General features: G+C 43.7%; 1 protein-coding gene and 1 pseudogene across 1 annotated transcript; both read right to left on the bottom strand.

Moving 5' to 3' along the window:
* Positions 1–105: 105 nt before the first annotated feature.
* Positions 106–2,988, bottom strand: LOC132242221 (mas-related G-protein coupled receptor member X2-like; annotated as a pseudogene).
* A 1,537-nt stretch (positions 2,989–4,525) lies between these two features.
* Positions 4,526–6,007, bottom strand: LOC132242220 (mas-related G-protein coupled receptor member X2-like). The gene has a single exon (XM_059711127.1). It carries the CDS (start codon positions 5,548–5,550, stop codon positions 4,576–4,578), a length of 975 nt encoding a protein of 324 aa, XP_059567110.1. The 5' UTR covers positions 5,551–6,007; the 3' UTR covers positions 4,526–4,575.
* Between the last annotated feature and the right edge of the window lie 16,857 nt (positions 6,008–22,864).

The raw sequence follows: 22,864 nt of genomic DNA, 5'->3' as shown, positions 1-22,864 counted from the left end.
CAGCCAGATTAAAAACAAACTATTTGAAGAGATTGGTGAATCACTGACACATTCTGAGGCTGACGCTGAGAGAAGACTAGATACTGTCCAAGCCTGGCAGGGCAATATTGAGTCTGGAAGTTACTTCAGACTGATCAGGACAGAGGCTCTCATCCCTGCCCCAGGTGGCTTCCCGACATGGCCAGGGTTTCCCCAGGAAGGCTTTCTCCAGGTTCATCCACCTCAGGAGTGTCCTGCAGAGCCCTCTGGAGAACCAGCCTCAGGGTGTGTCGCTGCTTCCACCATCGCTGCCTGAAGGAGCCAACGAAGAAGTAAATGATGGGGTTGGCACAGCTGTTGACACAGGACAGGGGTACTACAAATTTGTAAAGATGAAGGAAGGCATCAAAATATTTTTCAAGCCAGGATAAGAGGAACCGGTGGATGCCGAAGGGCAGGCCGCAGAGGAGGAAGACCAGCCCTGTGAGCACGATGGTCACATAGAGCCTGGTGGGCGGCACCCGGTGGGAGCCACACAGCAGTCTGGTCATCAGGGCCAGGCTGGACCCAGAGAGAAGCACAAATAACAAAATCAGCCACGCCGCAGTGATGAAATTAAATACCCGACACATGGAAAGGCTTAAAAAATTCATCGGAATGATAGAGAATTTTTTATCCAGGATGCTCAGCAGTAGGGACAGGGACCACAGCAGGGCACATGTGACAGCTGACAGGGGTCTGGGGCGGCGGCAGCGGTACCAGATTGGCCACAAGACAGATAGGCAGCGCTCTGTGCTGATGGCGCTGAGAAAGCTCAGGCCTGAGATGTAGGTAAACACTGACACAGCGATGACAAATCTGCATATTTCAATGGGGACAAAATTGAACATAGGGAATGTATAATCTGGCAGCAGAGGAAGAGGGAGTCGGCTCCCGTCAGGTTGAGGATATAGATTGAAAAGGCGTTCCTGCGCATGGGGAAGCCCAGGAGCCAGAGGTTCCCTGCCAGCCCCAGCAGGGTCAGGATGGCTGTCAGTAATTCCAGAATTAGGAACTCTGTGTTGAAAGTTTGTACTCTTCCACTTATTGATGTGAGTTTGCTGCTCCAGGCTGTGACAGATGGATTCATGCTCAGGAACCCTCCACTGGTGCCACTGGAACAGAAATAAGACTTGAGCACCTGGTGCATGATCAGTGAGTCTCATGGCACCCTGCTACCTGGGAATTACTGTCTGTGTTACAGAGATTATGATACCAAAGGCATCACCGCCTTGGAGTCCTGGAACCTGGATTCAAACACCGTTCTCTCTGACTCCAGATTTGGGGATCTCTCTGCGCAACATGGACCTTCTTCTGACATGGGAATAGTCTGTAGTCCAAATACCTCCACTCATAGTGGGAGACCATGTCATGTCTTCTGGAGGCAGGAGGAGCATAGTCTGGACACAGTGGGATGACAGCAGGACTCGGAGCTCACCATTGCTTCTGCCCTGCGGCTGAGATTTCCTTTCAAGGGCTCAAAGTTGAAAGTCCCAGCCATGACCTCTGGGTTTTCTCAGTAACTGAGAATGTCCATCCTCCAGAAAGAAGATCGTGATTTGGGGTTATAAATGGAACACAATCTCTTGCTATGAGGGGTATGAGTATGACCTGTCCTCTTGTGCTAGAAATGCTCAGTGTGTCATCTCTATCAGGACAGGAGGTACTTTTCCCTGAACAGTGGTGTGTCTAGTGGGACACAGTTTAATTCACGCTTATAATGGATTTCTTCCTAGAGCAGCCAAAGTAATAAATATAAAATACTTATCGTTAATAGTGTACTCCCACTTTAAAAAGCACACACCAAACAAACTACATTTTATTATCAAGGCATTTTTGATGATAGTGAGATATTATTCCAAAAAGTGACACCCAATAGAGAGGTGCAAAGAGTCAAACAAAGAGAGAGAGAGAGAGAGAGAGAGAGAGAGAGAGAGACCAGGTAAACCAACTATTGGGAGATGATAAGAAGAAATGGGTTTTCTTCATTTGACATCAAATCTCATTTCCAGATTCTCTACCCTCCTCTGCATCCTCACCACTGGACCCCTTTACCTCAGTGCCCTGGTTGCTCTCAGGAAGGAGAGACACTGGCAGTTGGTTGGAGAGCAGGAGGAGGGCAGGTTTCAACTCCCTGGCTCTCTGATGTCAGGCTGTGAGTTGGCCATGATGGTGTTACTCTACCTAAGGACATAGCCCCTGTCTGGTTGCCTTTCTTATGGTCAAAATGACAACCACCGCTAGAGCCATATCCCTCGCTGTATTCTGGTAACTTATCTTTCCCTTTACCCTTCAGCAGTAGCTCCCTATTATGACTTATCTTTAGGGGTCTCTCCATCTTCATCAATTTCCCTTACTCCTGCTCACCCCTTTGTACATAGTCCCTTTATTAAACTCTCTTCAATTACTCATTAGTTTGTGCTCTGTCTGTGTTTTATGCTGGAACAAGAAAGATACAAACATATAACAAACAAACAATAAAATCCATGGAACAGAAGCTAATGTTTGCAAGCTGAGGTTATTAACAATAATTCAAATTTGAAAACAATGTCTGTGAAGCAGAAAGGACCTGGGTCCCTCACACCCTAAACTACCAGCACCCAAAGCTTCCCTCAGGGAGTTTCATGTCTCTGGACTCTCCTTCATGGGTGCCCATGGCTTCTTGCATGCTCCACCCTAAGATGCATGTGGACTAAGAGGGAGAAAACAAAACTGCCTTTGAGAGAAGGTAGTTCTGAGCCAACTCTTACCTGAGCACCATCTTCTAGTTGAAGGTGGTGAGTAGAAGAGGAGCTTTCCAGGGAGTGCTGAGCACCAGAGAATGCTCTCCTACCCCTGGATAGGAGGTGTCTGCAGGAGCAGGAGTGGAACCTGATGACCAAGAGAGGCTTATCTAGATGCTGGGCAGCCCCTGTGACTTCCTGCCCAAGGGGCACTGGCAAATGAGATTCTGGAGATGTGAGACAAGGGCCTCACAAGATGCTTCTCACTTGCCCTAAGTCTAATGACTTATCTCTTCCTCTCCACATCTTACCCCATGTGGTCCCCCTCCTGTGAGGAATGTTTGAACTGGAGCCTGCCACTGCCCACTGTGGGCGTGTTCAGGAAGCCCACCCAACAAATAATGTGAGCTTGCATAGCTAAAGAAGAGTTTGCTTGGCATTCAGGGCCCTGCATGGCCTGGCTCATCTGATCTGTTTCCATTTACTCCCAGGAGTAATGAATGCACATTAGTTTATTTCAGAGGACACAAGAGTATATAAAATAAAAATGTAAAGTCTCTCCTGACCTCAATCACCAATAGCAACCGATGTTTACAGTTCCCATTTTAACTCTTTTACAAGTTATATTATAGCTTTGTGTAATGAGACCTCCTTTGTAGTTGTGACTTATCAATATCAACACCTGTGTAAACTGTGTTCCCTTTCAGCAGATAAAGAATTTAGCACACCACATGCAATACTTGTGCCTCTCTCTCTCCCCAGGACATTTGTTCGCTAGATTTCTTTCACATGATGTGGGGACAACCAGTGTTTTCAGCTTTAGTTCCTATAAGTTCCTTTCATGTGCCCATGCCACAGCCAAATGGAGTTATATGGCATTTCCTTAAGAACTTAACTATGAAGCATTTGAAACAATGAGATAAATTATTCACACATTTCTGTGTTTACCCAACTCTACTAGTACTGTGTGCCTATAATGTGCCAGATCCAGGCAGAGAAGATGCTGTGGACAAATGCTACCAGAGGACGTTTCAGAGGCCCAATTTCCTGGACTGTGCTTATCTAAGGATATCATTTTCCCTACACCCAGACAACCCAATGAGATTAGAGGTAGGCCAACTCATTTATTCAAGCTTTTACCCTGTAGAATGCCCCCAACCACAGCACTAAGCATGAATCTAAAGGGCCTATAGTCTGAGATAAACATAGGGAATCTTCTTTTTCTATCCAATCAGATAGAACAATTTCTGAATGACTGCTTATGGTTTTGGACAGGGATTCTTTTCTTTTTAACGTATTAAATATTACCTCAGAAGTCAATAATATATTAGCGGCTTCACATGTATTAACCGCTGATGTTTATGAAATATTTAGTCATATTTTGCACCTGGCTGAGTGCTTTTAATCTGTTTTCTAATTTATTCCCCACTATGATCCTATGAGCAGATGATTTCACCACATTTTACAATGAATTAACTGAGGCTTGGAGAGGAGAGCTATAGAACCAGGACTTCAGACCCGGATTTGTCTGATTCAGACAAGGATTCTTTCTGTTGCAATGAAGTTTAAAGGAAAAGCATTCAATAAGGAAATTCAGATCACATGAGAAATTTATTGGTAATGTCAAGGACGATGGGGAGGTATAACTTTCAGACTACTGCTTTCTCTGAGAAAAACTAGAAAAGCCAGATTAAAAACGACCTATTTGAAGAGATTGGCGAGTCACTGACACATTCCGAGGCTGAGGCTGAGAGAAGACTAAATACTACTTTCCAAGCCTGGCAGGGCAGCAGTGAGTCTCAAAGTTCTTTCAGACTGATCAGGACAGAGGCTCTCATCCCTGGCCCAGACTGCTTCCCGACATGGCCAGGGTTTCCCCAGGAAGGCTTTCTCCAGGTTCATCCACCTCAGGAGTGTCCTGCAGAGCCCTCTGGAGAACCAGCCTCAGGGTGTGTCTCCGCTTCCACCATCGCTGCCTGAAGGAGCCAACCAAGAAGTAAATGATGGGGTTGGCACAGCTGTTGACACAGGACAGGAATACTACAAACTGGTCAAGATGAGGGAAGACATCAAACCAGAATAAGAGGTTCCAGTGGATTCCGAAGGGCAGGCCACAGAGGAGGAAGACCAGCACGGTGATCATGACGGTCACGTAGAGCCTGGTGGGTGGCACCCGGTGGGAGCCACACAGCAGTCTGGTCATCAGGGCCAGGCTGGACCCAGAGAGAAGCACAAATAACAAAATCAGCCACGCCGCAGTGATGAAATCCAACACTGGGCACCAAAAATCATGCACAATCCAATTCAGGAAGCCACAGTAGTTCCCTTCCAGGATACTCAGCAGCAGGGACAGGGCCCAGGCAAGGGCACACATGATGGTGGACATGTGTCTCGGGCGGCGGCAGCGGTACCAGATGGGCCACAGGACAGACATGCAGCGCTCTGTGCTGATGGCACTGAGAAAGCTCAGGCCTGAGATGTAGGCAAAGATGGACACAATCATGAAAAAGTCTGGGATGGATATGGAGATGAGAGAGAAGTTTCTGGTGAGTGTCTCTAGGGCTTGTATAATATAACAGCCGAGGAAGAGGAAGTCGGCTCCCGCCAGGTTGAGGATGTAGACGGAGAAGGCGTTCCTGCGCATGCGGAAGCCCAGCAGCCAGAGCACCACTGTGTTGCCTGCCAGCCCAACCAGGGCCACCATGACTGTCAGTAATTGCAAGATTATGAACTTTGTATCATATTGATGAAAGGCTTGATCACTTCCATTGGTTGGTGTGAGGTTGGTCTCCCAGGCTGTGGCTGTCATATCCGTGCTCAGAAATGCTGCAACTGTGGGCCTGGAAACAAAACAAGACTTGAGCACCTGCTCTATGACCACTGACCCTCATGGCCACCCTGTCTGTGGCGAATGGAGGCTTCCAGAGACTAAGATTCTTTCTGAACCACACAGTCTCGGAGTCCCGGAGCCTGAATTTAAACCCAGTTCTCTCTGAATCTTAGAGCCTGGGCTCTTTCTGCTGCAACACAGACCCTCTATGTCCAACCTCTCCACTCACCATCCAACCCATGGCATGTGCCCTGGAGGCAGAAGGAGAAGAGTCTGCCCAGCCGAAACTGGTTTGGCTCAGTGGATAGAGCGTCGGCCTGTGGACTGAAAGGTCCCAGGTTCTATTCCGGTCAAGGGCATGTACCTTGGTTGTGGGCACATCCCAGTAGGAGGTGTGCAGGAGGCAGCTGATCGATGTTTCTTTCTCATCAATGTTTCTAACTCTCTATCTCTCTCCCTTCTTCTCTGTAAAAAGTCAATAAAATATATTTTTAAAAAAAGAAGAATTTACTTTGTAAAAAAAAAAAAAAAAAGAGTCTGCCCAGTCCTGTGGATGACAGCAGGGTCCTGAGTTCCCCAGTACTTGTGCTCTGGGACAGTGGCTTTGTTTGACAGCAGGCTGTAAGAAGCCCCAGGGCAATCTCAGTGACTGAGAGTGGTCTACCCAGGAGGGAGAAAGGAGGCTATGACTTAGGCTCATGAAGGGAATGAGACCCCTTGTTAGGACAGAGTGAGGACACCCAAAGCTCTTGCATTAGAAATGTCCCAGTGTGTCATGTCTATGAGGGTAGACAGTGATTACTCTTCCCATTGTTGTGTCCCCAGGGCCTAAGTCTGTGTGGGAACACCATGGGGCTGTCAATAAAATGTTAATCCATGAATGAATGAATGAATGAAGAAGAAAATTTGGATTTAATCCTATATAATAAAAGCCTAGTATGCTATGTGTTTGACTGTTCCTTCGACTGCTCGACCAGTCGCTATGTCAGGCACTAACAACAAGGGGGCAGACACTCTGACCGGTAGGTTAGCTTGCTCCTGGGGTCCAGCCAATCTGGACTGGGCTAGACAGGCTGGAAATGCCCTGGAGCCCTCCTGCAGCCCCTCCCCACCCCAATCATGAACTGGGTGGGTCCCTCAGCCTGGCCTGGGCCCTCTTGCAATCTGGATCCCTCAGGGAATGTCGGATTGCCAGTATTGACCCGATCCCCACAAGCCAGGCCAAGGGACCCCACTGGTGCATGAATCTGTGCACTGGCCATCTAGTATAATATAATATTTTTTTAAATGAAGAATTTTAAATGTAAGATATAAGTTAGCCCTTTTAACTCCACCATCAAAAAACACATATGTAGCCGGAACCGGTTTGGCTCACTGACCTGCGGACTGAAGGGTCCCGGGTTCGATTCCGGTCAGGGGCGTGTGCCTGGGTTGCGGGCACATCCCCAGTGGGAGATGTGCGGGAGGCAGCTGATCAATGTTTCTCTCTCATCGATGTTTCTAGCTCTCTATCTCTCTCCCTTCCTCTCTGTAAAAATCAATAAAATATATTTTTTAAAAAACAAAACACATATGTAACAAAAATAAAATTCCATTTCTAAGTTTTCATTCTGAGAAAAGCTCTTGTGTGTTTGAAATAATTTTTTTATGCCTGCAGACACCTCCTATCCAGGTGGGAGAGGATTCAGGACTGAATTAAATTTCTCTGCATTTTAGAGGAGAAAGAAGCCATTTTGAGAGAGAGGTGGCCAAGGGTTTGAATAGAGGTAGTTGAGACAGAAAAACAGAAGGGGCATTATTAACTGGTTCCTATGATACGTGTGATAGGAAAGCGACTCATGTCCCTACCTGTGATTTGGAGTAGAGATTTCTTTGCAGATCAAAGCATTTGTGTAAGAGAATTCTCCTGGTGGTGGTGGAGTTAAGAAGTGCTTAATTCTTTGGATGAAAAGAGACAAGCTCTTGCAGAATTTAGGTGAGAAACATAAATCTATTCACACGTAGGTGAAGAGTAGCAGTTGATGAGTGCTTACATGGTATTTCCTCTTTTAATCCTCCAAATAGCCCTATGAGGCCAGTACTGTGCCTATACCCATCTGGCACATAGGAAAAGACAAGCACAGGGAGGTTGAATGACATGCTCCAGTTCTCACATGCACAAGTGGAAGAGCCTGGATCTGAACCCACAGGTCTGTGTCAGAGTCTTCAGCTTTCCCCTGCCCTGCAACTCCACTGCCAGGGTGATGTGTCCAGTACACATGGGGGAGCGGGGGAAGGCAGAAAGCAAGTAAACTCAGGGACAAATCTAAAATGGGAACTCATTTGTGTGTTTTATTGAATTAGAATAGGCAAATTTGGTAAATAACAAGGAAGTGAAGCTTATCCAGTGTGGAAGAAGTGGGTGGAATCCAGCTGAGAGCAGACCCGAGATTCCGGGAGCTCCTTCTTCCCTCTGGACAGACCCAATCAGTCAATTCAGCCAGCACAGACTCCCCCAGGAGAATCGAACCCCTCTACCCTTGAGTCTGTGGGCTGCTGCTCTAACCACTGAGTCAAACCTGCTAGCTCTTGTGTCCCTTTTTAAACTCAAACCTCAATAATGATGACTAGATCTGTCTGGATTTTGTCTTTTTTTCGTATTTGTTGTTGTTCACCATTGTATCCTTGGCACTGAGCACATGTTCTTTAGAGACCATCTGTTATAATATCATCCTTTAACTCAGGAAGAAGCTGAGGCTGAAAGAGCCAAAGGATTTCCCTGAGATCACAGGGTGAACAGCAGGTCCAATGCCAGCCCTGGTCTCCTGGAGTCCAGCCTGAGGCTTTCCCACAGTTCTCTGCCTGATTGTGGGATGAGCACCTGAGTGAAATCTTCATGTGAGCTCAGAACATGAGAGAGCTTCAGGGGTGAGGAAATGCTAGTTGGTCTAAATTCCCATTTCCTTCTCTCTCACATAATAGTTCTGAGAGTTTTAGACCAGAAAATGGATTCTAATCCCAGTTTCCATTCCCATTTGATGGCACCATGGGACCAGGTGGTAGCCAATGGGAGGTGAGCACAGTGATGTAACCAGTTTTAGGTTGTGCCTTACCTTCCCCTCTTCTCCTCTGGATGGAATGCAGATGAGTCTGGGAGCCCTGCAAGAGCATGAAGTCCCCTCTAGGGCTGGGGAGCAGTGATCTGAAAGAGCACAGGTGTCTGATGCCTTGAAGTCACCAGTCCAGTTCTAATAATCTCTTATACATTTCTTTCTAGGGCTACCAAAATCATAAATTGAAATTCTTTAAAATATTTGTATACAACCACCTTGAAAAATAATGTACATTCCATCCTCAAGGCATTTATGATGAGAGATATTATTTTTAAGACGTGACACCCAGTAGGGGGGTGCCAACAGATCAAATAAATGAGATGTAATAACAAGTTGATGTAATCACAGTGAGAAAGAAAAAGTCCCAGGAAAAGCAACTAAGAAGAGGCTATAAGAAAAATGGATTCTCTTCATTTGACATCAAATTTCATTTCCAGCTTCTCTACCCTCCGCTGCATCCTGGGAGGACACATCTCTTTGCCTCACCATTGGCCTCTCTTTCCCTCTGGCTCCTGGTTGCTCTCAGGAAAGGGTGACACTGACAGCTGATTGGAGGGCAGAATGTCAGTGATTGAGGTTTTAACTCCCTGCCTCTCTGCTGTCAGGCTGTGAGTTTGCCATGGTGGTGTTACTCTACCTAAGGAGATAGCTCCTGTCTGTTGGCCTTTTTTTTCAGTCATAGTGACAACCAGCGCTACAGCCACAGCCTTCCTATGTTCTGGCAACTTATCTTTCTCTTTACACTTCAGGATGCGCAAGGGCAATATCTCCCTATCATGATTTACAGTGGGGCCTTGACTTACGACTGTCCCAACTAACGAGATTTCGAGATACGAGCTGTCTCTCGGCCGATTTTTTGCTTTGAGTTGCGAGCTAAAATTCGGGTTACGAGCCAGCTTCAGATACCCCACCGCTAGTTGGCGCAGTGAACGTCACAGTGAACACCACAACATCAGCCCAGCATCACGTGTCTCACTCGTTCACTTTAAGATTTGACATATGAGTAATTTGAGTTACGAGCTCCGTCACGGAACGAATTAAACTCGTAAGTCAAGGCCCCACTGTATCTTTAGGGGCCTCTGTATCCTTTATTGGTTTCCCTTAGTCCTGCTCACCCTTTGTACACAGTCTTTTTATTAAAATCTCTAAAATTGCCCTATATTTTTGTGCCTTGTGTTTTTGGCTGGGATAGGAATGACATATGCATAAAACAAACAAATTAACAAACAACCTCATAGAACAGCAAGGCAATGTGTATAATCTGAAGTTATTAACAATAATTCAGTTTGAAAACAATGTCTATGAAGCAGAAAGGACCTGGGTCCCTCATACCCTAAGCTACCAGCACCCAAGGCATCCCTGAGGGAGCTTCAGGTCTCTGGACTCTCCTTCATGGGTGCCCATGGCTTCTTGCATGCTCCACCCCAAAATGCAATCATGAGCATGTAGACTAAGAAGGAGAAAACAAAACTGCCTTTGAGAGAAGGTAGTTCTGAGCCAACTCTTACCTGAGCACCATCTTCTAGTTGAAAGTGGTAAGTAGAAGAAGAGGAGCTTTCCAGGGAGTGCTGAGCACCAGAGAATGCTCTCCTACCCCTGGATAGGAGGTGTCTGCAGGAGCAGGAGTGGAACCTGATGACCAAGAGAGGCTTATCAAGATGCTGGGCAGCCCCTGTGACTTCCTGCCCAAGGGACACTGGCAAGTGAGATTCTGGAGATGTGAGACAAGGGCATCACGAGATGCTTCTCACTTGTCCTGAGTCCAGTGACTTATCTCTTCCTCTCTCCATTTTACCCATCTGGTCCCCCTCCCTGTGAAGAATGTTTAAATTGGATCCTGTCACTGCCCATAGTGATCCTGTGCACTTTAACAGCTGTTAGCTAGCTCAATTTTGAAAATGAAATGTATTTTAATGAACACTGCCTTTAAAATTATTCAAAGTGTGTGTATACATTTTTTGGGACAACTCCTATTACCCAAAGGGGAAAGATCAGTAAGGCTTTAAGGGGTTAAAAAAAAATCCTTTTGGACTTGGAATTTCAGCATCCCAAATCCCTTTGAGAAGTTGATTAAATCTCTGGACTTTCTCCCTCAGAGAAAGCACACATACACATACACAGAATTTTGCATTTCATTTCAAGAAGCTTGTGAATCCCCTGAAGCCACCTCCAAAAGCCTGGCCTCGGTAAGACAAGGGAGAATATTTCAGGGTCTCAGGGAGTCACCAGGTTGGGGTAAATGGTGTTCACCAGGATAATACAGATTCAGCAAAAGTCTCAGGGTACACAGAGTCCAGCCACCACCTGCCCAGGGCCTGTCGACCATTTTGATTGGAGAATGGGTCTCAGGGAGTCATCAGGGTGGAGCTAGTGGAGTTCACCAGGATAATGCAGGCTCAGATTTGGCCATGTGGGGAGAGGGCTCAACACAGAGACAGTGGCGGCCATCCCTCCAGCCCTCTCCCTGAAGCCACACAACCCAGTTTCTCTCTGTATGTCTCTGGCACACCTTCCCACCCCACCCCACCCCACCCCCCAGCTTGACAGAATTCCTTGAGAATTTTTTGTTGTTGTCTAGTTTTAATATGTTTTTATTGACTTTCAGACAGAGAAAGGCAGAGGGAGAAAGAGATAGAAACATCCTAGCTAATAAAGAGGGAATATGCTAATTGATCCTAATGCTGTTGCAAAGATGGCGGTGCCCACAGCCAATAAGGAGGGAATATGCTAATTGACTGTCCCGCCCTCAAAAGGCGGCACCCACAGCCACAAGATGGCGGTGCCCAGTCCCCTCAGCTCCGCCAGGGTGGCAGGTGCACAGCAAGGCCAGGCCCGCCCCCAGGTGGGCCCGGCCGCTTTGTGTGCCTGTCTCTGGAGACCCCCAATCTCCTCAGCCCCCCAGCCACCCAGGGCCGGCATGAAGTGCGGGCAAGGCTCAAATGGTGGCTGCCCAGCTGACTCCCAAGGCACAGGCAAGCCTCGGATGTTGGCTGCCCAGCGGCCCAGGGCCACCCAAGGCTCAGGTAACCAGGGCTGGCCGAGGCTTGTGCTGCTGGCAGTGGCAGCAGCAGAGATGTGATGGGGTCGTCACCTTCCCCTGATCACCGGGTCGCCTCCTACCCCTGAGAGCTCCTGGGCTGTGAGAGGAGGCAGGCCAGGGTGAGGAATCCCCCTTCCAGTGCATGAATTTTCATGTACTGGGCCTCTAGTCCTATATAATAAAAGCCTAATATGCTAAGTTTCTGGTCGTCCAGTCATCTGTTCAACCAATCAAAGCATAATATGTTAATGATATGCTAAGACTGCTCAACCGCTTGCTATGACGTGCACTGACCACCAGGGGGCAGACACTCTGACTGGTAGGTTAGATTGTTGCTGGGGTCGGGCTGATCGGGACTGAGCGAGATGGGCCAGACATGCCCTGGAGCCCTCCTGAGGTCCCTCCCCACCCCTGATTGTGCAGTGGTGGGGTCCCTTGTCCTGGCCTGCACCCTCTCACAGTCCAGGACCCCTCTGGGGATGTCAGAGAGCTGGTTTTGGCCCGATCTCACTCAATGCAGGAGCTGCCCCCTGGTGGTCAGTGCACTCCCACATGGGAGTGCCGCTCAGCCAGAAGCTATTATTAGTTTCTTGTGTATCTTTCCAGAGGTACTCTTTATATAAATAATAGGAGAATGATTGAGTGACTTTGCTATAAAATGCATACTTGATATATGCAAAACTCCATGTTTATCTGTTTATAAAAGAAACACAAGAAGGAGAATATGTTCACATTCCTATGTATTACCTATATAAAGAGTACCTCTGGAAAGATACACAAGAAACTAATAATAGCAGTTACCTGTCAGAGAATGTGGGAATTGAGCAGAAGAGGGACAGAAAGGAGACTTTTCTCTGTACACTTAAAAAAAATTTAAACCATGTGAATGTATTTCATATTCAATAAAGGAAATAAATAAATACATAACCAAAACAAAATATAGCCCATGCCCAAGCCATAAATATATATGCACTCCTAATTAAATGGAAAGCATGGCAAATATTGGCTTGCTTTTGTTAGAATTTTAGAGTTACAAATTTAAGAGATGTGCATATGCACACGTGTGCACAATACATATAGGTAGGTATTGAGAAAAACAAAAGCAGCTCCTGACATCCAGTTGCTGACCTGGCACTACCAGCTGCTGGGCTTTGGAGTTGCTATGAGCTGGCCTGGCACTCACAGCTCAGTGTTGATGTTCTATTTCATATAAACTATTTCACAGCACATCAACATCAAGCAAGGCCACTCTGTGACCATAATGGATCTAGACAAAAACAAGACCACTCCATAATCATGCCTGAATAGAGACAAAATGTGAACATTTTTCAAGCCATAAAATTCCACACATCTTGCTATCCTGGCTAATGTGACTGATGCCACTTTGCCAATTATAGCTTTAGCCTCACTCTAGTCTTTCCTTCCTACAGATAGGATTTATTGATAAAATTGTCCCCACTTTCTAACAGCACCCAATCCAGAGTGTACCCCCCTCTTCTTTGTACCTTCCTCAAAATCACCCAGCCAAAGCTCAAGTCCTAAATGAGTCCTTTCTAACACCTTCTTCCTAAGATGCCCCGTGGTTCCCATGGTATATGTTCTCTCCCGCTGCAAAGAGTTATAAACCAAACTTGTTCAAATTCAGGAATGTTCCTAGGTCTTTGGCTGAAGGTCATTGAGAGTTTATGTGACATAAAAGTTAGATAATTTTTGGTTTAGCTTGGCATTTCAACACTAAACTCTGCTATAGGTAAACCTGGATTCGAATCTCTCCTAGCCCAGTCAGCCCAAGACCACCAGGGACAAGACAAAAGGCTCTGACCTCTTACTCTGAGGGAGACTGCACACTATAGAAGCTATGGGGCATCTCACCAAACAGAGGGAACTATAGACTCATTAAAGGATTTGAGCAAAAGGCACACTTTTAGGTGTAATTGAGGGAAGCAGTGTTTTGATGAGCTCACAGTGAAGCAGAGCTATCTGTCATAGGTTTCCATCAAATTTGGACTGCTAATGGTCCAAGGGGCCTGCTTCCTGGAATATTACAAAAGTTAATCTACGGAATGTTATAGACAGAAATTATCTGAAACTCCTCACCTACAGCGGAAATCAAGGCAGACTCTCTGTATCAAAGTGACTTAAAACCTCTTGGCAAAAGTAAGGTATTTCCTTTTTACTGATATAATCTCAAACAACAAAGTTTCTGACACTCATGGCATATCACAAGTCAGGTGGATCAGCACAGATATGGGGGTTCAGTGGGGGTGGATGTTTAAATGACAGCTCAAAAGTGTCTTCAAGATTTCTCCCTCCTTTCTCCCCCACCAATAAGGAGGCTCCAGTAGAGGCCCCTGAGTAAAGTCCTAAATAAAGAGACCTCCAAGTAAGGCTCCTGGTCTAGAAATGCAGATATGCTTAAGACCATAGCCTGCTTACAAGGGGCCTGAGTCTTTGACTAAAGCTCCCTTCAGAGACTACAGTGTGCATTAAGTCTAGTGGGAACAGCTTTGCCCGGTGAGGCCTGCCAAGTAAAGCCTTCGTAAACTGCCCACAGTTTGGCCTGAAAAATCACAGGTAGACTTTGGGCCAGGAGCACACACACACACACACACACACACAAATACATACATATATTCACAAATACATACACACACACAATCAACAACCCCAATAGAAAAATGGACAAAGGTTGCGATCAAATGGTCCACACACACACACACAAAAGAAAAGCTGAATGATTCTTAAATTCTTCTTTTGATTCTTAAATTCTTAAACACATGAAATGATGTTCAGTCTCACTCATAGTAAGAGAAATGCAAATTAAACCTGCACTAAGATAACACTTTTTCACTTAACACGCTGTGATGGTGAAGGAATGGAGAAACAGATGCTCTCTTATATGAGGGGGCAAACATCAGTACTGCCTCTACAGAGAGCAATTTGACAACTTCTATCAAGAGACAGATATCTTTGACCAGCAAATATATTCTAGGAATTTATCCTGTAGGTAGACTCACACAGGTGGGGAATAACATGTACACAAGAGTTTTTATTCATTGCCATTTATTTTTTATAATCACAAAAGACTGGAAACCACCTGACAATAAGGGCCTGGTTAAACAAAATATAGTACATCCATACCCAGAAATACTATGCAGCCATTCAGAAGATATCTCATTAAGTTTCAAAAGCAAATGCAAAACAGTGTGTGTAGTATACAGTTTGTATGATAGTACAGAGGAAATAGCATATACTTTTTAAATTGATTTTTACAAGGAATGGGAAGAGAGGAACATCCAATCAGCTGCCTCCTGCAGGTCCCCTACTGGGCATGTACCCTGACCAGGAATCAAACCGGCAACCTTTCAGTGCACTGGTGAGGCCCAACCAGCATTGGTTTCAGAGAGAAAACTGGGTAGCTGGTAACAGATATGAAAAAAGTTTTCATTGTATACTGTTTTAGACCTTCTGAATTTTGAACCATTTTGAATGCATATCAACTTTTAAAAAAATAAGAAAAGATAACAAGCAAACAAACCAATCACAAAAACTCTGATGTCAGACTGCTTGGGTGTAATCCTTTCATCATTGCTTACTGGTTGTGTGAGCTTAGGCAAATCACTTAACCTTGTTCCTTTCCTCATCTATAAAATGGGTATAATGGTATCATCAACTTCAGAGTTGTGAGAATCAAGGGAGATAAGGAAAATCAAATATTTAGATCAGTAACAGAGACTCTAGAGCAGCGGTTCTCAACCTTCCTAAAGCCGCGACCCTTTAATACAGTTCCTCATGTTGTGGTGACCCCAACCATAAAATTATTTTCGTTGCTACTTCATAACTGTAATTTTGCTACTGTTATGAATTGTAATGTAAATATCTGATATGCAGGATGTATTTCCATTGTTACAAATTGAACGTAATTAAAGCATAGTGATTAATCACAAAACAATATGTAATTATATATGTGTTTTCCGATGATCTTAGGCGACCCCTGTGAAAGGGTCGTTCGACCCCCAAAGGGGTCTCGACCCACAGGTTGAGAACTGCTGCTCTAGAGCCAGACTGTCAGGGTTCAAATGCTGGCTCCGCCCCTCTCAAGTTGCATGACCTTGGGCAAGTTACTCAAACTCAGTTTTCCTCAGTTTCTTCATTTGGAAATGGGGATAATAATCAGATTGTGTGGAGATTAAGTTAGTTAATGCTTGTAAAGTGCTTGAAACTGCTTTGGAAAATATTAAGTGCTATATCAGTGTTTGTTGAATTTTAGATATTTATTTGTTTAACACAAATATTAGTTATTATGGTTAGCTATTATCCAACATTGTTGAAATAAATTACACTTTCTAGAATTACCTTACCTACCCTCAACCATGCTCCTCTCCTATCTATAAATCTACAAACACACTGCACCTATTATTTGCTCGTATTATTCCCACAATCTGGAATGCCAGTTCCAAATAATTGACTGAGGAATGCTAACTGACTTTCAAGATCCAGTTCAAAGACCTCTTCCTCCCCCAGGGGGCCTGCTCTCTCCTGTTAGCTTCTCCATCACTGACAGCTAGTCTAACCCTTTCCAACTCTGCCTGTGTCTCCTCTTCCCCCAGACCAGCAGGCAAAGTAGGAATTCAAATTTGTCTGGATAAATGGGTAAATGGAATCCATTTATGGAAAGGCAGAGGAAGCAAAACTTGTAGCATATTTAAATTAGTATCTAGCCCTAGCTGATTTAGCTCAGTGGATAGAGCGTCAGCCTGTGAACTGAAGGGTCCTAGGTTCCACTCCAGCCAAGGGCACATGCCCGGGTTGCAGGCTCGATCCCCAGTAGGGGACGTGCAGGAGGCAGCTGATCAATGATTCTCTCTCATCATTAATGTTTCTATCTCTCTCTCCCTCTCCCTTCCTCTCTGAAATCAATAAAAATATATTTTAAAAAATAAATAAAGTAAAATAGTATCTAGAGCCGTGGTTCTCAATCTTCCTAATGCCGCAACCCTTTAATACAGTTCCTCATGTTGTGGTGACCCCCAATTTCATTGTTACAAATTGAAGCATAGTGATTAATCACAAAAACAATATGTAATTATATATGTGTTTTCCGATGATCTTAGGCGACCCCTGTGAAAGGGTCGTTCGACCCCCAAAGGGGTCGCGACCCACAGGTTGAGAACCGCTGATCTAGAGCCTTTCATCAAGCTTCTTATTATAGATGGCATAGTTGTAGCTATGACATTCCAGAATTCCTACAATGACTGGCTACATAACAATTACAGTTACCTCATATACATGGCGGGAGAGGTATGAAATCCACATTAAGGACTACAGGCCAGAAAGTCCTGAGAATAAATCCAGCTTTGATGACAACTGCAAAAAGGGGCCCCTGGCAAATAATTTAATTTGTTTTTGTGTTATTAATTTTAAAAATATTTTTATTTTTTTATTTGGGAAAGAGAGAGAGAGAGAGATCAATTTGTTGTTCCACTTATTTATGCATTCATTGGTTGCTTTTTATATGTGCCCAGACTAGGGATTAAACCCAAAACTTTGGCATATCTGGATGATGCTCTAACCAACTGAACTACCCAGTTGTTACAGAAGACTGGAGAAGAACCAAGCAACGCTTAGAGAGATGGAGTTACTCTTTTATTATTATTATTATTATTATTATTATTATTATTATTATTATGCACGGGCCGAGAGAAAACTGTATTTCAAATTCTGGGACCCAACATGGAGGAATTTTTCCTATTTATATCTCTTTACCTTCCTTATCTCCCAAATATGGGGTTTTTCCGGTCCCCTTTGCAAGTTCTTAAAGTGCCCTATGTGCTGGAGCTTTGAGACCTCGACCAAAGGCTTGGCCTGACACCAGCACTGATAACTTCATCTGGGGAAGGTTTATGGCCTCTCTGAAATGGGAGTAGTCTTATTTTCCTTATTATTTAAGCCAGCAAGCATTTACAGAAGCCAAAATGCAGGGTTAAAATTTCAAACAGCAGTTTTTATATAAGATGGATGCTTCACAGTCAGGGCTATTAATTTTTATCTTACCTTCTGCATTAAGGGCATAAGAATGCTACTAGCTTCTTATTACCACTGAAGCACTTGAATGATAATCAATTGAATACCAAGTGTCTCTTATGTGCACAGTCACACTCAGCACCCCGGGGGACCCAAGAACACTACAATGCTCCTGTCCTCAAATTCCTTTGGGTCTTAAGGAAATGCGGAGGCTGTGTACAGCCCTCCTAATGGTGCATGGTATATAGTAAGCTCTCAACAAATGTTCATACGCTTTGCCATTCCCCCTCTGAATCTGGTTTCTGCCCAGGGCTGGAATCCACAATTCCAGGACTAATAGAACATTTCTGAAATGGATTCCTTCCAGCCTTCACTAGCCTGTCAATGAGAACAAGGACCAGATCTTGTTTGTGCTCTATTCCTAGTGTCCAGAACTATGCCTGGCAAATGAAATGTCCTCCATAACCCTTCCAAGGAAACATTCTATTTTGGGGTTACCCTCATTGTTTGAGAAGTGAGCCAATTCCACCTCCTATCACTTGCATTCACTGGTTCCTGTCTTGCCTAATCTCAGCAGTTTTCAATACATATAAGCTTCCTTTCTGCCTCCTTCTCTTGCCCTTCTGTCATCATTGCCCTCATGAACATCACAAGAGACCAGTTAAAGTCCTTGCTGAAATCCAGACACTACTAGCTGTACCTTCAGTGTTCTTCTAAGCATTAGCCAAATAATTAAAAACTCACCATGTGGCTGAGGAAATCCATCATAAAACATGAAACAAAGAGGATCCGAAGCCTTTAAATGTGGTGAGGGATTGTAGTCAGGAGTAAATTCAGGAGTTCAGAAAAGTTACCTATCCTTACGTATGAAAGAGATTTTTTTGCAGTCCTTGGGCTGAACAATTTATTCATTCATCTTAAGACCTAGATGAAGCACAGTCCTTCCTTCCCCTCAGAGTTCATCCTCTAAAGGAGGAGACAGATAAATAGTGAGTGAAATAATAAAACAAGACAGAAGGTGGTGCTATGAAGAAAAATAGCAGGACGCCTTGAGGGAGAGCAATGAGGTGGGGTGAGTAGCGGACAAAGGTCAGCTTTAGAGAGAGTTGGGGTCTGGAAGCCTCTCTGAGGAGCCATTGAGAAGCTACCAGTCAGGAAGAACATTCCAGGCTGAAAGAACATCAAGGTCTGCAATCCTTGGAGGAAGATTTGGCAATGAGGAGCAGAAGGGGTAGGGAAGAGTGTAAGAAAAAGCAGGGGTGGAGAGGAGTTTGCACGTGGGTTGGATAGATATCAGAAGCAATGGAGTATAAGGAAAAAAACAAACATAAATTCCAATGCAAGATTTGTTTTTATGAACAATACTCAAAATAGTATTCAAGCAAACTTCTAGCTCAAAATCCTGTTATTCCAAATACTTGAGCATCACTCTAAACATATATATGCAAATATGTTCTCAAATATGTGAAGTGTATGTGTTCTCAAAAGGATTTGAAGCAACTTCTAGAAATATACAGGAAATAAATGGGTGAAGTGATTGTGGGGAGGTCAGAAGTGAAAGCAAACAGGAGGAGGAAAATAAAGTCAACTATTTGTATTGGCTTATCAAAATGCATATTATGCACTTTAATACAGTTTTAAACAATAACTATATCTGGGCTGCATATTTGATTCTGAACTTCCAGGAAGGAAACAATAGGAAAACATAAACAATTATGAAATTTCATGTCCCTGTGATCAAAACAAAGTAGTTTTTAAGAGAAATGTAGCTTCCTCGTATAAGATCTGGAGAAATGTTCCTTTATTAAGTCACTCTATGACATAATGGTAAAAGTCCTCAGCAATATCCCTACAATAATTACAGCAGCAAGATTCCTGGGGCCATCTCTTAAACTAACTTTAATGCATAAATCCAAAGTGAAACTCAATAAAAGCAATTCTACAAGGGTCCAGAGGCAATCCAGCTACAGAGTTTATTCTAGCAGCTGTAAATCAGAAATAACACTTAGAATGTCTAGAGAAATGGATGTATTATGTATCCTTCAAGTAATCCTCCATGAATAGTACTTCTTTCCTTTGAGCTTTAGAAATTAATAAATTAGTTTTTAAAAATTACTTTCCAGATAACTTTATAGTTTATGTGCTGTATAAGTCTTTTTTCAGTAAATCAGTTAAATGTTGGAAGACACCTACCACAAACAATATCTGAATGTAAGAAGAGCTGATCTCCAGCCATGCTTTCTGACAATAATTATACAGAAAAATTCAGACCGTGTTGGGAGGTAATAACACCATATTCTCAGCAGAGAGACAAATAATCATCTTTCCCTTCTTTAAAAAAAGTTGTTGCCCAGCCAGCATGGCTCAGGGGTTGAGCATCAACCTATGAACCACGAGGTCAGGGTTTGATTCCCGGTCAGGGCACATGCCCAGGTTGTGGGCTCGATCCCCAGTGTGGAGCGTGCAGGAGGCAACTGATCCATGATTCTTTCTCATCATTAATGTTTCTCCCTTTCTCTCTCTCCCTTCCTCTCTGAAATCAATAAAAAAATATATATTTTTAAAATTGTCATGCACTATGTTCACATAAGAGTGGTTTTAGTCCATTAAAAAGCACACTTTGTGCCCTGGCCTGGAAGCTCAGTTTATTGGAGTGTCGTCCTGATATGCCAAGGTTGCACCCAGTCACTGCACATAGAAGAATCAACCAATGAATGCATAAGTGGAACAACAAATAGATGTTTCTGTCTCTGTCTCTGTCTCTCTCTCTCTCCCCCCCCCTTCCTCTCTCTCTTTCAAATCAATCAATCAATATTTTCAAAAAGTAGCATGTATATTATTATAGCAAATGCTAATTTCATATTTTGAGAACTATATTTCAATGTAACTGACTTCCATTGTATGTTAGCTTTGTATGTAAAAACATTCTTTATAAACTTCACCTGACTGCCAAAAGGATCCATGGTACAAAAAAAGAATACCTGTGGTTTTGACATATACCTCCACACCCCATGTATTTTTCCTTACTCACCCTCCTCAATGAGGACTACAGTGGTGACAAGCATTCAGACTCATTGGCATGCCATCCTCTAAGTCAGCATGATATTAGTAGATGATTAATAATTTGGGCACTGGAATCAGGTTGCCCTGCTCCACCACTTATTAGCTGTGTGACCCAGGCAAGTTACTTAACCACTCTGTGTTTTATACCTATAAAATGAGAAGTACAATTGTTCCTCCCCCATAGGGTGATTGTGAAGCATAGATGAGTTAGTCCATTAAATCTCTTAGAGTTTGGCACCTATTAAGCTCTCAGAAGATGTTAGCTGCTTTTTCAAGTGCCTGTCACAGCTATTTTGTTTTTCTTCATAGTATTTACAAGGGAGGGAGAGGAGAGGAGAAAAGAGTAGGTTGACTATTTCTTTTTTTAATAGAAGTGGTCCTGTTTTTAGGGGAGAAGCCATCTTTCTTTATTTTATTTTATATTTTTTTCTATCATCATTTATCCCTCCTCTACCCTCCTTCACCTCCACTCACCTCCCTACCCCCCTAGATTGGCTATTTCCCGATTCATATCCTACACATATTCCTTTTATGATGCACACAATGTATATCCTTTTTTAAAGCACATGAAGTAGACTCATCCAAAAGGGGGTGGTAGACCTAGGCTGCGGGAGGAGGACAGGGGGAAGCACAGGAAGGAAATACTTGATAGTTCTTCTTTGAAAAGTTTGCAACTTAATTTTATGTTTTATGTAGTAACTCTCCACTGAATCTTTTAGGATACTTCAGTGGTAGTACAAAGGCTCCCCACCCTTGGTTTACAAAGCAGGGATTCCATTTAAATAACATTTGTTTTTCATAATTTATGCTCATTTCTAAAATCTTTAAGAGGTGAGGCTTGGCTATGTCTTTTTAACTGAGGAGAGGATATTAAATATAAATGGAAGTAAATTTATTCATCCATTGAACAACTATTAAGTTCCTGCTCTGTGACAGGCCCTGCTCTAAATGTAGATGAATTCGTGGTGACAAAGTCCTTGCTGTCATTGAGCTTACATTCTAGTGTGGAAGAGAAACTGTGAACTAAAAAGTATCAGCAGTAATTGATACTTCATAGATCATTAAAATAAACTGATGTTCTATACATAAGAACCAGGCGATTATTTTAGATTAGATGATTCTCTCTCAGAAGGTGACAAGTAAACAGATCTGAATGACAAAGGAAACCAGCCTTTTTCTTTTTAAAATCTTTTTATTTTTGTTGTTGTTGTTAATCCTCACTAGAGGATATTTTTTCCACTGACTTTTTTAGAGAGAGTGGAAGGGAGGAATGGGGACTGGAGGAGAGGGAGGGAGGAGAGAGAGAGAGAGAGAGAGAGAGAGAGAGAGAGAGAGAGAGAGAGAGAATGTGAGAGAGACACATTGATTGGTTGCCTCCCACAGGCACCCCAACCCAGATGGGGATGGAACCTGCGACCCAGGTACGGTGCCCTTGACTGGGAATTGAACCCCAGACTCTGCAGCGTTCGGGGCAATGCTCTAATCCAGTGGTTCTCCACCTTCCTAATGCTGCGACCCTTTAATACAGTTCCTCATGTTGTGGTGACCTCCAATTTCATTGTTACAAATTGAACATAATTAAAGCATAGTGATTAATCACAAAAACAATATGTAATTATATATGTGTTTTCCGATGGCCTTAGGTGACCCCTGTGAAAGGATCGTTCGGCCCCCAAAGGGGTCTCGACCCACAGGTTGAGAACCGCTGCTAATCCAATCCCTACCTTTCTTTATCCCACCTTCATGTAATCTTCCTTTGTTCACTCCTTAATTCCAAATGCATAAGAAACTGCAAAGTGTTGTTCTGAGAAGCATTTTTCTCAGTCTGTTGAGATCTTGCCTTCAGGTATATCCTGTTTTTCTCAAGTAAATTTTTATAAAATTCTCTACAGATTTGGACATTCTTATGTGACAAATGCCAGTGGGAGAAGGAAAAGGAGAAATAGCTGCCAGCTATGTTCTATTTGGTTTCAAATGATAGCAGCACCAGCATGCACTTTCTCCTGGGAGTCTGTTTCTCTTGTTTATACATGCATCTTCATATGCCCATTGCCAGACAGATAAGATATGCTAA

Source organism: Myotis daubentonii, chromosome 9 (assembly GCF_963259705.1).
Source record: "Myotis daubentonii chromosome 9, mMyoDau2.1, whole genome shotgun sequence".
Classification (NCBI taxonomy): domain Eukaryota; kingdom Metazoa; phylum Chordata; class Mammalia; order Chiroptera; family Vespertilionidae; genus Myotis; species Myotis daubentonii.
Note: the sequence above shows the minus strand (reverse complement) of the source record. Positions and strands in the feature narration are given on the sequence as shown.